Below are 15,144 nucleotides of genomic sequence, written 5' to 3'. Positions count from 1 at the left end.
TCCAATTCAAATTGAAACAAAAATGGGGGAATTACACTGACACGTTGTCAGTGAAAAATATTTACAAAAAATAAAATAAAATAAAAATCATTGTCAATATCAATAATTAAAATTAAACTAAGTTTGACATCTTCAAAAAAAAATTAAAAAGTCAAAAAGTCACTATCTTATTTAAGTCACATCACTTCTCTACTATATTACTTTAAACTCAACTCATATTTCATAAAAAATTAAAAAATACACTTATTTTATTTTATAAAAAGTCAAAAAGTACACTTATTTAGAATATTTCAAACAATTCCTAAATTTTTTCATTTTTATTATTTTTTTTAAAATAGTTTTTTCTACAGTTGTGTTAGTCCCCCCAAATAAATCAGTGACATTGTATTCTCCTCAACATCATAGCAATTTTGAGAGTGGTCTGTCACCCATGAACGAGTCATATGAATACCACCAGAGAGAGACCCACACTTTACAACTGAGAGCTCATAGAGTAGTTCTAGTTGTTGTTGATGACAGCACTTCCCTCTCACTCTCGCCCTTTCTTCACCAAACTCCTCCAATTCACCCACCAACAAAACCTCCAACAAGGCCAAGCCTTACACGCCCAGATTATCCTAACAGGTTCCTCTTCTTGCATATACATCTCCAACACTCTCATCAACTTCTACGCCAAGTGCAAACGCTTGACCCAAGCCAAGCTCGTCTTCGAAACCATACACAACAAAGACATTGTCTCATGGAACTGCCTCATCAATGGCTTCTCTCAACTGGGTTCTCCCTATTCCTCCTCCTCTGTCATGGACCTCTTCAAGCGCTTGATTAGAGCAGACAACTCCCACCCAAATGCTCACACTTTCGCCGGCGTTTTCACTGCCGTGCCGAGTCTTCTGGACCCTTCTGGTGCTGGGGAACAGGCTCATTCAGTGGCTGTCAAAATTGGGATTTGTTCAGATGTTTTTGTGGGCAGTTCTCTGCTAAATATGTACTGTAAAGTGGGTATTTTGTCAGATGCTCGCAAGGTGTTTGATAGAATGCCTGAGAGAAATTCGGTTTCTTGGTCTGCGATGATTTCTGGGTATGCTATGCAGCGGCTTTCTGCAGAATGTATGGGGCTTTTTAAATTGTTGATGGGTTTAGCGGAGGTGGGCGTGAATGAGTTTGTGTTGACCAGCGTTCTTAGTGCGTTTGCATTGCCTGAGCTCATTGAAAATGGGCAGCAAATTCATTGTCTTGGTCTTAAAAATGGCTTGTTATTGATTGTATCTGTTGGAAATGCTATTGTGACTATGTATGCAAAATGTGGGAGCTTAGATGATGCTCTTCAAACGTTTGAGTTGTTGAGCCATAAGAATGCTATTTCGTGGTCCGCAATGATCACTGGTTTTGCACAGTCTGGGGATTCTGAAAAGGCGTTGGAATTGTTTTCAAAAATGCATTTTTCTAGGATGATGCCTAGCGAGTTCACCCTTGTTGGAGTCCTCAATGCTTGTAGTGATATTGGTGCTTCTGGAGAGGGAAAGCAGGTGCATGATTATTTGGTAAAATTGGGATTTGAATCTCAAATCTATATCATGACTGCTCTTGTTGACATGTACGCAAAATGTGGTTGCATAGTAGATGCTAGGAGGGGTTTTGATTATTTACAAGAACCCGATATCGTTTTGTGGACTTCCATGATTGGAGGGTATGTGCAAAACGGGGAGAATGAAGATGCTCTGAATTTGTACTGTAGAATGCAAACGGAAGGTGTCTTTCCTAACGAGCTGACAATGGCTAGCGTCCTAAAAGCCTGTTCGAGCCTTGCTGCTTTGGAGCAAGGAAAGCAAATCCATGGCCGTGTCATTAAACATGGATTTAGTCTTGAAGTTCCAATTGGAAGTGCTCTCTCGACTATGTATGCAAAATGTGGAAGCCTTGACGATGGGAATTTGGTCTTTAGGAGGATGCCCATGAGGGATGTGGTCTCATGGAATTCGATGATATCTGGGCTTTCTCAAAATGGACATGGCAACGAAGCTCTTGAACTTTTTGAGGAGATGCGGTTTGAGGGAACAAAGCCGGACTATGTTACTTTTGTGAACATTCTCACTGCTTGTAGCCACATGGGATTGGTAGAGAGAGGTTGGATTTACTTCAATATGATGTCCATTGAGTTTGGTATACTCCCAAGAGTGGATCATTATGCTTGCATGGTTGATATGATGAGTCGTTCTGGGAGGCTCGAGGAAGCAAAAGAATTTATCGAATCGACAACTATCGATCATGGAATGTGTTTGTGGCGAATCTTGTTAAGTGGTTGTAGGAACTATGGTAATTATGATTTAGGAGCCTATGTAGGAGAGAAATTAATGGAGTTGGGTTCACAAGAATCTTCTGCTTATGTATTGTTGTCTAGTATCTATACTGTGTTGGGCAGAAGGGAAGATGTGGAACATGTGAGAAGGATGATGAACCTTCGAGGGGTAAATAAGGAACCTGGGTGCAGCTGGATTGAGTTGAAGAGTCAAGTTCATGTATTTGTCGTTGGAGACCAAATGCATCCGCAAATTAAAGAAATACGCGCAGAGGTTCGAAGATTAAGCAAGCTAATGAAGGATAAAGGCTACCAACCTGCTTCTGATTTACTTTCTGCTGATTTTCAAAGTCGAGATGATGGAGAAGAAAGTACATGTTAGGAGCAAGCATTTATTTATTCCATTTATTGGAAAATGACTCCATTTTCCCCCAATTTGTGAGGGCTTTATTTATTTATTTATTGTATACTATCCAAAATTTCGTGATTAATCATGATTCATAACCCCAGATGATTCTACTTAATGAAATTTCAGATGATTCAAGTCAAACTTCCTTCCCGTCCCCAAAAGGAATCCATTTCTTTCTCTTTCATTCAGGTGAAGATGCAGAATAGCATTTCTTTCTTGTTAATTTCCAAGGATTCATTGAGTTGCCCTATAGTTGACATGGTAAGACAAATCAAACTTAATCATTTTTGTCATGAACAGTTATTGTAGTCATTTCTTGATGTTTCAAGTAAGCTCATGATTTTGTTTCTATTCCCTTTCCCGCTTCATCAGTTGCCCAAGTGTTTTTATTTAATTGAATTCTTCATTTTACCCCAATATTTTGTATGTGTTAGTTTTCTGTAAACAACAAGAGTTAATCACAATTACCATCTCAATGCTTGTACTAAAATCTCATTATTTTTTTGGTACAGATGTGTATATTTCTTTGCCTAGGAGGAGGCAACATTCTTTCCATCATCCACACCATCATCTGCTTCTCCGCTGCTCTCTTCCTCCACGAAACACTGCCTCCCACCACCACTGAAGAAACTAAAGAACAACCACTCATTTTCCACTTTTTTAAAGTCGTGGCCATCATCGTAGCCTTCTATCTACTAGCATTCGATGTCTCCGGTGTTCATGGCCGCATGATTTGTTTAGTATTCACTGTCGGATTACTTATCCTCCTTGCAAGTCCACAGCTTGTTCCCCTGTACTTACATTGTAGTCATGCCTAACTCCAATTCAGATGCTGAAGCACAAATCAATGAGCCATTGTTTGTTGAGGAGGTTAGGAAAGATGAAGATGATGTTGTTGAGGTCAAGAGATGGCCGAGTATTGGAGAGGATTATACGATGTTTGAAGCAATGCAGACTTATGATTTTTGGGTGTTGTTGGTGTTCCTTCTTTGCAGGGTTGGGACAGGGATGTGTGTGATAGACAACATGGGACAGATGGGGAAGGACACTTGTGTATGATGATGTTTCCATTTTCGTGGCGCTTACTAGCATTGGGGGAAACTTTGGTCTCATCATTTCAGGCATGGTGTCCGAATACTATATCAGGTATAATATGATCACTCTTTGCATCATTGCTCATTAACATTACTACAATTTGTTGGAAACACACAAACACTTAGTCTGATCTTCCAATCCTTGTTTGCTATGTCATTCAGTGGAAGTCCAAAATGACTCATGGGATCAAGCAAGGGTGGGTAAATGACCTAAAAAACCTGCAAATCAAATTAACCTGACCTTTGTGAGTTGGGTTGATTCAGTTCTTAAAGGGTCACAATTTGGTTCTTAGTTCTTGGTTGATTTGGTTCTTAAAGGGGCACAGTTTGGTTCTTTATAGTCAGTGGGGGAGCCAAAATTTTGATTCATAGGGACATTATTGAGTTGTATCTCATGAGGCCAATCTCAATCCAACCGAATCCAATTCATTCGGTGATAGGAGGACAAAAAATAAGTGTTATGCCAAAATTATATGTTTCTTAATCAGTCATTTATGAACTCTATGGATTTTTAATCAGCCATTTATGAACTTTATGGATTCTTAAACAGTAACTCATCCTTTTAGACCAAATGAAAATTCTCTGAAAATTGGCCTTTTAGACCAAATGGGCAGCTTTTGGTTAAAAATGATTACATCTGGAACAAAGGTATGAATCACATAAAAAATTAGCCATCAATTCTAACTTTTCCAGCGCAGTAGAATACAGAGGGTTTCTTATCTAGTGCTAGTGCATCTGTTTTGTTGTTATGTATTATTAACTCCTACTTTCTTAATTTTGGGTTTCATTTAATTGTTTTCTTCTAAAACTTGCTTTTGCAATTTTAGGAATTGATAATTGAGCAATGGGAGAAGAATTATTAAATAAAATGTATTGTTAGATGTTCTTTGGTGGTGATGTCAGACAGTATGTCTGCTTTGTGATGTAGTTCTTGATATTAAATGTTTTATTGATCTTCAATTTTATGGAATGACAACGTTAAGTTATGCTTGTGATTTATTTTATTTTAGTTTTCAGATGCTAAGCTATTCCATTGCTAGGAGCTTTGCCTGGTGATACTAATGCTGATGCCAAAGGAGAATACTAGTTGTTATTGGATTTTAAATTTTTTTTTTTTTTTTTTGGAATTATAGGACAATATTGTATATTTACAATGCACCATGTACATATTTATATTATAATATTGGGTAAATTACAAATACACCCCTAAGGTTTACTTGAAGTATATATAGCCTCTCGTAATTTCAAAAATTACAAATACTCCATTGTCAGAATTTTTTATTTAATATAATTAATTAAAAAAATAAAATTCATAATTGCTCTCATATACAATAATAAAATTACTTAAATTATTAATTAAAATATATTTATAATATCATTAAAAACTGTGAATTGACTTGATGATTTGTTAATAAAATGGCCGTCGCAAAAAATAAGGGATTGTGCAGGTTTTTTGTGATGGCATGGGCCATCGTTAAAGGTCTATTATTTGTGACGGTAGTGATTGTTGTCACTAAAAAGTACATTTTTTTCATTTTTTGTGACAGTTAACTGTTTTGGGCTAAAGTGCATTTGCGATGGTAAGTCACTTTTTGCCCCGCCCCTTTTTGTCTTTCCTTTTTTCTGTCGTTACTCATCTCAAGAGGCTTTTGCAACATCTGGTACATCTTTTGCAACGGTTTGATTCTGTCGCAAAAAATCTAATTTTTGGTAACAAACAATGATTTGACCTGGTCAACGATTAGCCATTATCAATGCCTATATTCTTCCAACACACAATTGCCAGGTAACATTTAGTTTAGGGAAAGATGTTGCAGCCAACATATATGCCATTTGTCCAATTCTTAGGGCTTAGAGAAGGAAACAACTATACACTTAGGTGGAACACTGTCCCATTTGAGGTGGTTGAGTCATAAATCCTAGAAGAAAGTTAAGTGGGCAAAGGAGTGGGAGTTACAGGTTCTGACACAGAAGATGAAGAGAATCACCATCAGAAATGTGGCAAGAGGGTGGTAATCAAACGGAAGAATTAACTGATTGCACATGCAACTATAAGTAGCAGAAAATAAGGCATGGCAAAAGTCCCAGCACCAACCAACAAATTCTACTTTTCAGCACTTCATTTTGGCACAAAGCCTATATTTTTTACATTCCATTGCTTCAGAAGTTTAGGATGTCTACTTAGCTTTTGTAACTTAGCTTAGTTGTAGTTTTTAGACTATCAAGATTTGTAAACACTTTCCGTTCATCAATGAAATTGTTCATTGCGTTTGTTTAGTTAATCTTCGAATTCTTCACTTGAACACATATTTAAAACAGTAAAGTCTTTTCCATTGAGACGAAAAGAATTTTTTTAGAGTTTTCCCTTTCGCCACAAACTTTCATTTGATTTAGAAGTTAGAACTGAATGCACCACTCACTTTCCACTTGGATTGCATCTAATCTTGGCGCGCCTACAATTCTACTAAGGCCTCGTTTGGGAACCCTCTTTTTTAGCCAAAAAGTAAAAAAATTACTAAATTAACCAAAAAGCCAACAACCCATACAAAAAAGTCAAAGATTCTCTTTTCTCTCTACTTTTTGCACATTTTTTCGTAAAAAGTCAAAAAGTCATCCTAAACATACTAGTTTTTTTTAGCTCATATTTTAGCCAAATAGCCAAAAAATTACTAAATTAGCCTGTTCCCAAACGAGGCCTAAACCATTTATTATTTGTGCATTCGAGATATAACATAGTGTTAAAGAGATACAATAATTAAGATTATTTGATGGTTCATTTGAAATTCATACCCAATTTTGTTCGAAAATGAGGATTTATATTTTCGTATATTAATATCATTGAAAGTCATTTTCGTCAAGGAAATTTTTTTTTAAACACATTCGCTTAATTTGGTTTTGGCTCAAATTAACTATGTAATTAAGGATTAAACTATCCTTGTTGATATGCTGACATTACTATATTGTCCTTTCAAAGGAAAAATAAACCCATAATAAAATTTTGTGAAATTTCATGAAAGTGAAGCCCAATTATTAGTAATTAATATTTTATTACTTGATTAAACAATGGTACAAAATATTTAAGCTATCTTATCTTATACTAATAAAGATTAGCATTAGAATGTATAGATTTCGTGTAGATTATGGTTACTGTTACTATATAGAATAAAATTATACGTATAAATTGGTATATTAATTAGTGTATTAACAGTTGATGTGACATAATTTTAGAAGATTTAGATTTTTGTAATTTGTATAATAGGTGGAGTTCATAGTTTTGAAATGGTGATATGATAACATATGATGGTACACTAATTGGTATACCGATTGGTAAGTGTAGCACCACTGTACTATATATTATACAAAAAAGAAAAAAGTGCTTAAAAGTCTTAAAACATAACCCCCTAAGGTGGTATTTGATAAAGTTGAAAATTAAAAATTAAGTATTGAAAACTGAATACTTAATGTTTTAAACTGAAAAGTTATTTGATAAAAATTTAAGTGCTGAACTAAAAATAAATTATTTAATATGTGTAAAATCAAATTTTAAATTTATAAATCATATATTTCAATTTTTATATTGTGATGGTGGTAGTAATAGTGGTGGTATGATGGTGATGGTGATGGTGGTAGTGGTAGTGGTAGTAGTAGTGGTAGTGGCATGGTCGCGTTGATGATGGTGGCGGTGGCCATGGTAGAGTTAGCTATGGTAGTGGTAGCAAAATGATAGTAATATTTATGGCAATAATGATAACGTTAATGAAAGTGGTGGTGGCATCGTGGTAGTGGTGGTAGCAGTAGCGGTAGCGATAGTGGTGGCAGTGGCATGATGTAGTGGCAGCGGTGCTGGTGGTAGTGAGTTTATAGTAGTGTATATCAATACGTATGTTTAGTATTTATAAATTCAGTCATAATTAATTAAGTTTTATATTAAAATTTTCTTAAGTTTTAACTTACATTTTAAGAGGCACTTAAATTCTTAAGTAATACCAATTGTGATTATCAAATGAGATTAATTAATTATTGAGCATTGCTATTAACCCCTACTTTTCGTCTTAGAATCCCCACCTCATTTATTTATTTATTTTAATTCCAATGTTGTCCCAATCTAAAATTCCACTTTTACCCTCATTTCTAATCTTCTAAACCTAATTTTCCAAACTCTAACTTAACCCTAATCACCTCTGGCAATACCACCATCTCCAACCACCTCTAATTGCTGCAACCACCACCATCTCTGACCACCCCTCATCACTGCAACCTCTACCATCTGCGACCACTCTTCACTATCACAACCACCATTCCTTCCGACCATCCCTTATCACTGCAACCTCTATCATCTGTGACCACTCCTCACCATCACAACCACCATTCCCTCCATCGTAATCAGCCATCACCTCTACCGACAAGCACTCTCATCTCCTATTGCAGATCTGAATCAAAGAAGAGAGATCGACCCATTCAGCACTGTGTTATCGAACTAAAAGGATTCGCTCAGCACTATGTTTCCAAACATCCAGGATTCGTTCAACACTGTGTTGCCAAACATTCAAGATTTGTTCAGCACTGCGTTGCCGAACCCACTCCACCATCGTGACCTCCCTATCCATTGTGAGAGAGAGCAAAAGAGAGAGAGAGAGAGAGAGAGAGAGAGAGAGATGAAAACCTAAGGTAGCATTTGGTAGAGTTTTCTAAACATGATTTAAGAATAGAGTTGTATTTTGAGTTTGTGAGTTTTGAAATTATAATTTGAGTGTAGAAAATTTGTTTGGTTATGGGTTGTTAAAAGAGTTTTGAATTGAGTTTTGAGTTGAGTGTTGAATTGAGTTTTTAATGTTTGATGTGACATGTGAAATAAGAAAATTTGTTTGGTTATGAGTTTTGAAAAGAGATTTCAAAACTTAATTCAAATTGTTATAACTCATAACCAACACATTACTCAAAACTCTATTGAAAATTTTGATAAACACTCATAAGCAAACTTGTTTTAAAATTCAATTAAAAAAACTAATTATTAACAGAAAATAACATTAATCAATTTTTTAAATTGAAAATATTACAAAGGCAATAATTTTTTTTTTCAAAATAAATATTCAACAGAAAATTAGTCTACAACAGCACAAACACGTGTATGTATGTATGAAAGAGTTACCAATTTATTTCTTAAAAAAAAGAGAAAAAAAAAGAGAAGCCACTGTAGCGGTCAACCGGCTGGACATCTGGGAGGATGTCCGGGGGGACGACCGGTAGACTAAAAAATTCAAAAACTGTACGAAAATGTGAGAGCTTTGTGTTGGAAGTTTGCTTTGGAATGAGGTTTGCCAAACGTGAAACAGAAATGTGTGGTGGAATTAATTTTTGAAAACCCCATCCAAATGCTTTGTTCACGTGAAGAGGTGGAATTGTGATTAGGAAGCTGTACTAAACACAGCCTAAGGTTTTCAAAAGAAGATGAATAAGGAAAGAGAAGAGGGAGAAAGAATGTAAGAAATCACTCACCATAACCTGTGATAAAGGTTTTAATGGTGGTCATTGTTGATGGGTCTTTTCTCTTGCTCTGTTTCTCACTCATACTTGATTTGAATGCAAGAAAATAAAGAGAGACTCCAGATTAGAGAGAGAAGTAGAAGGGGTTAGGGTTTGGGTTTGGGTTTGGGTTTGGTTTTGGGATTAGGGATATAGTTGGTATTAAAGTGGGGGTTCAAAGAAAAAATATAGGGGTTTCATTTTGCTGAGTAGGGGTTTAAAAAAGTGAGTGGACCAAAGTAATTAGGTGGGGGTAAATATCAGCCTTCCAATTATTACTGTGGAAGGTAGAAAGATTCTCCACAGGAAAAGCAAGATGAGATTCTCCTTCCTTTACTCTGCAAAGAGAAACCAACTTGTTAGTGATCACTCCCGACTAGGAATGGTCGGGAGGACCCTTCGACAATCAAGTCAGAAATATGATTGGCCATATAATATTTGGTCAGGAAGAAAGATTTTCTTTTCCCTTTTTGTTCCCTCTTTCGCTTTTCCTTATTCTTCCTTTTATAGTGTTATTGTCTTGGCCTCAGCTGTTAGATTGGTATCTTCATCTAAGGGCTTTGGTTACTACCAGACTTTGGTCGGGCAAGTGGCCAGATTGCTTTGATCCTTTACCATTGGATTATCTTGCTGTGTGCGGCTTAGATTATGTCAGGTGTTAGTGGCCAACTTGCCGATTGCTCTATCTGTTCGATTAGGTTCATCGGATGGTTATGTCGTTTGAGTTGGTTAGGCCTATGCTCCTATCTCTAACGATTGTGATCCTTGCCGTTGATTATGAATGAATCTAAGGGTATCCTTGCATTCTACAGATCTCCTTCTAGAATGTGATTTTACTCAGGCTTTGGTTACGTGACACTGTCCCCTCGTCTGATGGACCTATTGATGATTTGGGCTTATCTCTTGATTCAGGTTGCTTGGCTGGACTTGAGCTTTGGGCCAATACCTCTGGGCATTGGGTCAATGTTTTTACCTCTCCACAATTACTTAATACATTCAATTTTAAGAGCTAAATCAAATTATCAAACAGTCCCTAAGTTAACCTCCAATGTATGGGCTATTACATATCAATTGTTAATTTGTTTATAAGAATCAATTAAGACCCAACTCCTTACAACAACCATGTTGGGAGATCTTTTAAGAGTTTTTTCAGACTTATTTTGATAATGCAAACCGTTCTATTATAAGATTTGTCGAACATATCATCAATAAAAAATCAAATTAATTAGACATCTATAACCTTATGATTAGGTGCTAATTAAAAAAAAATTATGTTAATTATCTATTTTTAAAAAACAAAAATAAAAATAAATGTGATTTTGTTGTGGAGCTATAGATGTCAAATTAATCTGATTTTTTGTATGAATAATCTATTTAACGAAACTTACTGTGGGGACATAATTTTTGGGTGGCGACACGTGGCCAAGGTAACACCGAAGTGACAGCCGAGGTGCCACGTATCCTGATCATGACGCCGATGTAATCTCGGTTAGGCCGAGGTTATCTCCGAAGATGCCAGAGTCTGGGATAAGCAGATAAAGGACAGGAGTCCAAGAACGAGAGAAGGCTTCAGTTTGGATAAAGATAAGACTCTTAGAGAGTTTATCCCAATCCTACTGAGAGTCCAAGATTAGCAGTAATCCAGAGTCCATTGGAACTAGGCTTCTATTGGGACTAGAATTGTGTTGGCTATAAAAGGGAGACACCCTCGTGGGTCTAAGATATGCTTTTTGTATTATGAATAGTGAGTTAAGCACTTTTTGCTATCTTTGAGAGATAACTGACTTGATTGTCGGAGTGCTCCCAGGTGGACGAACCACCGCCAGAACTTCTTTTTTCTGTTGCAGGTCGTTCGGGCGAGATCTATTCTGCCAGTGTTTGCCAGTTGAGTACTAATTTGGCAGTGTGGTCAGAAATCGACTCACACAATTTTGCGCCGTCTGTGGGAAGGAAAGGAGAATAGATGGCCAACAACGGACAGAAAGAGAAGGTTGGGGATGACACTCCTATTGAGAGTGGGAAACCTATTGACCTTGGCGTCGAAGAAGACAACTGTAACAAAGAGACTCGTAATAAGAATTACGGAGAAAAAGATGTCGGCAAGGAAGACGACATAAAAAAAAAAATCAGACTGAGGCGGGTATTACAACGAGGACGACCTCCAGGTATGGAAAGATAGATGTCTACGGAGGGACGATGAGGTGAAGGAACTAGCAAACAAATTGGCGAACCTACAATCGGTCGTCAATTTCATGATACAGAACAACGTTATGCAGCCACCGTTCCTGTTGCAAGATACGTCGATTCCAGTGGCCAAAAAAGATGCCCAGACAAGGGGGTAGAGGACAATTCCTGCGACTCCTCAGCGCGATAGAACCAAGGAACACTGTCACCGGCCTTCAAGGGAGGTCGGACGAGGAGAATCAAGAAGGGGAGATTCACGGAGGACGCATCGCACCAAGGAAGCTGACCCCAAAGAACATCGGCATGTTCAGGGGAAGGAGCTGTGTTTCGACGCAACTAATGGAGAGAGGTCCAAAAGGACTCATAACGATACTGGGAGTAGTACACCAAAAAGGCTGAAATCCGTTGATAGCCGAGCTCCCGAACAGACCAAGGAGGATTTGAGGGGTTACTTCCAGAGGAAGCAACAAGATGCCGAGGTAACCTCTCCGGTCAAGTCTTGAGGCCCCGAAAAGGTTCAATATGCCAAGGTTACAGATATATGACGGTAATTCAGACCCTAACTTTCACATCCGCTTGTACCTGAACTCAATGGCGTTGTACACCGGGAACTAGCCGTTGCTCTGTAAGGTGTTCCCCTCATCCTTTGGAGAAATTGCATCGGACTGGTTTCACAAGTTGCCGACAGGAACTGTGAAAACCTGTGAAGGCCTGGCCGATATGCTTGTGGCCAGGTTCGTGACAAACAAACTACAGCCATTGAGGGTGGACGCCCTGATGACTTTGAGAATTGGCGAGGCCGAAAGCCTTAGGGCTTATGCCAAAAGATATTATGAGGTGTTCAACTGTATTCCCGGATGCAACCAGAAGGTGGCAGTCGTATCTTTTAAGAACGGCCTGAAGGATGATTGTCTGCTTCGAAAGTCATTGGCAAAGACATTGCCAAAAAGCAAGGAGGAACTTATGGCCAGAATAGAGAAGTATGCCAGGGCTGAGGAGGACACGCCGAGGACAAAGGCGTCGAAACCAGAGAAGAAAAATGGCTCACCGAAGCGAGGCCGAGGTGATGGTGGATGCAACAAACCAGAGACATGATTAAGGGCTGCATAGGCAGTCACAACCGTATTCCGAATCCTTATCTACAAAGTTTTGGAGAAAATCTGAAATCAGCCCTATTACAGAGCACCAACTAGGGTACCAGGCGAATTTATGGGAAGAAGCCTTGGCAAGCACTGTGCTTACCACAATGAGGCTAGACATCTAACTCAGGGGTGTAGAGCCCTGCAGACACATCTGGAAGACCTGGTAAGACAAGGCCATTTAAGGGACCTGGTGGACGAGGCCAGGACAAGGGAAGAGTAGGCAAGACTACCCCAGGCACCAACAGCACCACCCCCGCCCCGACCCCCACCAGCACCACAACCGCAGGTAGGCGGACCTTGAGTGATCAATGTGATTCACTCGAAGGTGAATGAGAATGAGATAATGGGGGAAACCCAAAAAGTAAAACATCTACAACATGTGTATCAGGTCGGGAAGAAGAGACCTAGGGCAGACAAGAGCCAGGGACCAGTGGCGTCCTTTATTGAGGAAGACCTGGAGATGGTGCAGTATCCACACAATGATGCCTTGGTAATATCCCTCTAGATTGGAGAGTGACAAGTAAAGTGCATCTTAGTTAACCAAGGCAGCTCTTGTGACATTATATATGTCAGGTGTTATAAGGAGCTTGGCCTTCACCAAGATGACTTGGAGTAGTCCAATGGCCCAATGGTTAGGTTCAATGGAACGCCGACGTGGTCTTTGGGAGCAGCAAGTTTGGAGGTGCAGGTTGGCACCAAGAAGGTAAAAACAGAGTTCATCATAATCAACACCCCCTTCCCCTACAATGCTATCCTGGGAAGGCCATGGTTACATGCAATGTGGGCTGTTCTCTCAATATTACATCAACTATTGCGATTCCCAACAGAGCATGGAATAGAGGAGGTCAGAGGGGATCAGTTGCAGGCAAAGAATTGCTCTATGGCAGCAATGAAGTATACCTTTAACATAAGAGAAATAGAAACAGCAGAGATCGATGACGAGAATGTGGAAGCCCTGGATGACGTCGGCAAAGAGCCAATCGAGAAGAGTGAAGAAGCCCTAAAGAAAATCCTTGTCCAGCAAGGGGATGAAGAACGCTTCTTCCTTATCGGCTCGGGCTTAGCCGAGGAAGAGAAAAAAGAGTTAGAGGCGTTCCTGAGAGCAAACCTTGAGGTGTTTACATAGACACCGTACGAGATGCCAGGCATTGACCCCGAGGTCACTTGCCACAGACTGGATGTAGACAGGTCGGCCAAACCTGTCATCCAGCGGGCAAGGAGGCTGACACTAATGCATGTTGAGGCAGTGGAAGAGGAAGTAGATAGACTTTTGGAGGCCAGAGCCATTCGAGAGGTAAATTACCCGACATGGCTATCAAACACAGTGGTTGTGAAGAAAAAGAATGGTAAGTGGAGGGTCTGCGTGGACTTCACCAGCCTAAATAAGACTTGTCCCAAAGACAGTTTCCCATTACTCAAGATTAACCAATTAGTGGATGCCACTTCAGGGCATGGAAGGATAAGCTTCCTGGATGCCTACAGGGGGTACCATCAGATAACTATGTACCCCCTAGATGAGGAAAAGACTGCATTCATCACCCCAAAAATGCTATATTGCTACAGAGTAATGCCTTTCGGGTTGAAAAATATGGGAGCAACTTACTAGAGATTGGTAACCAAGATGTTCAGACATCTGATTGGCAGAACAGTAGAGGTATACATAGATGACATGGTCGTGAAGACCAAGGAACCTAAGGATTATCTGGAAGACTTAAAGGCAGTCTTTGACATCCTTAAAACATATCGGCTCCGACTCAATGCATCAAAGTGTGTATTTGGAGTTGGGTCTGGTAAGTTCTTGGGATTCTTGGTAACCAGAAGGGGCATTGAGGCAAGCCCAGATCAAATCAAGGCCATCTTAGAACTAAAAAGCCCAACGTCAGCAAAACAAGTGTAGATGTTGACTGGAAGGGCTACAGTCCTGAACAGATTCATAAGCAGTAGCTCTGATAAATGTAAGCCTTTCTTCAGCCTAGTAAAAAAAGTCACAGACTTCTTATGGACTGAAGAGTGCGAAGCCGCCTTGGCCGACTTGAAGAAGTATTTGACCACAACTCCAGTTCTCTCAAATCCAGTACTTAGAGAGGAACTGTTCTTATACTTGGCAGTTTCAAAGCATGCAGTAAGTGCAGTAGTAGTCAGAGAAGAAAAATGAGAGCAAATGGCAGTTTACTACGTGAGTAAAACCCTGGCGGATGCAGAGACCAGGTACTTACCCTTGGAAAAGTTAACACTGGCTTTAGTAATGGCTTCCATGAAGCTGAATCATTACTTTCAAGCCCACAAAATTGTGGTGTTAACTGAACATTCTTTAAAGTCCCTGTTGCAGCAAAGAGATCTGACAAGCAGAATAGCCAGATGGGCAGTGGCCTTGGGCCAAGTCTTAGCCGACTTCGTGGCCGAGTTCACACCAGACGCCGTCATACATCGGGCTCCGTTGAGCTGAGCTATACAACGTCTAAATGAGAAAGAAAAAACCCAGCAGGGGACAACGGA

At 39.1% G+C, this 15,144-nt stretch overlaps 1 protein-coding gene across 4 annotated transcripts; it reads left to right on the top strand.

The window, feature by feature from the left end:
• Positions 1–362: 362 nt before the first annotated feature.
• On the top strand, positions 363–5,024 carry LOC114321857 (Tetratricopeptide repeat (TPR)-like superfamily protein). Of its 4 annotated transcripts, none has more exons than XM_082877942.1 (4): positions 363–2,734; positions 2,832–2,894; positions 3,218–3,851; positions 4,810–5,024. In XM_082877942.1, the coding sequence occupies exon 1, from the start codon at positions 513–515 to the stop codon at positions 2,676–2,678; it is 2,166 nt and encodes a 721-aa protein (XP_082734068.1). In that variant the 5' UTR covers positions 363–512; the 3' UTR covers positions 2,679–2,734; positions 2,832–2,894; positions 3,218–3,851; positions 4,810–5,024. The 4 variants fall into 4 exon arrangements, with proteins under 4 accessions (XP_082734068.1, XP_082734067.1, XP_082734066.1 ...); XM_082877940.1 differs by having other exon boundaries at positions 376–2,734; positions 2,832–2,966; XM_082877938.1 differs by having other exon boundaries at positions 376–2,966.
• The last annotated feature ends 10,120 nt before the right edge of the window (positions 5,025–15,144 follow it).

Source organism: Camellia sinensis, chromosome 7 (assembly GCF_055761805.1).
Source record: "Camellia sinensis isolate YWXY chromosome 7, ASM5576180v1, whole genome shotgun sequence".
In the NCBI taxonomy this organism is placed as follows: Eukaryota; Viridiplantae; Streptophyta; class Magnoliopsida; order Ericales; family Theaceae; genus Camellia; species Camellia sinensis.
The sequence above is the reverse complement of the archived record's forward strand: the minus strand, read 5'-3'. Positions and strand labels throughout refer to the sequence as shown.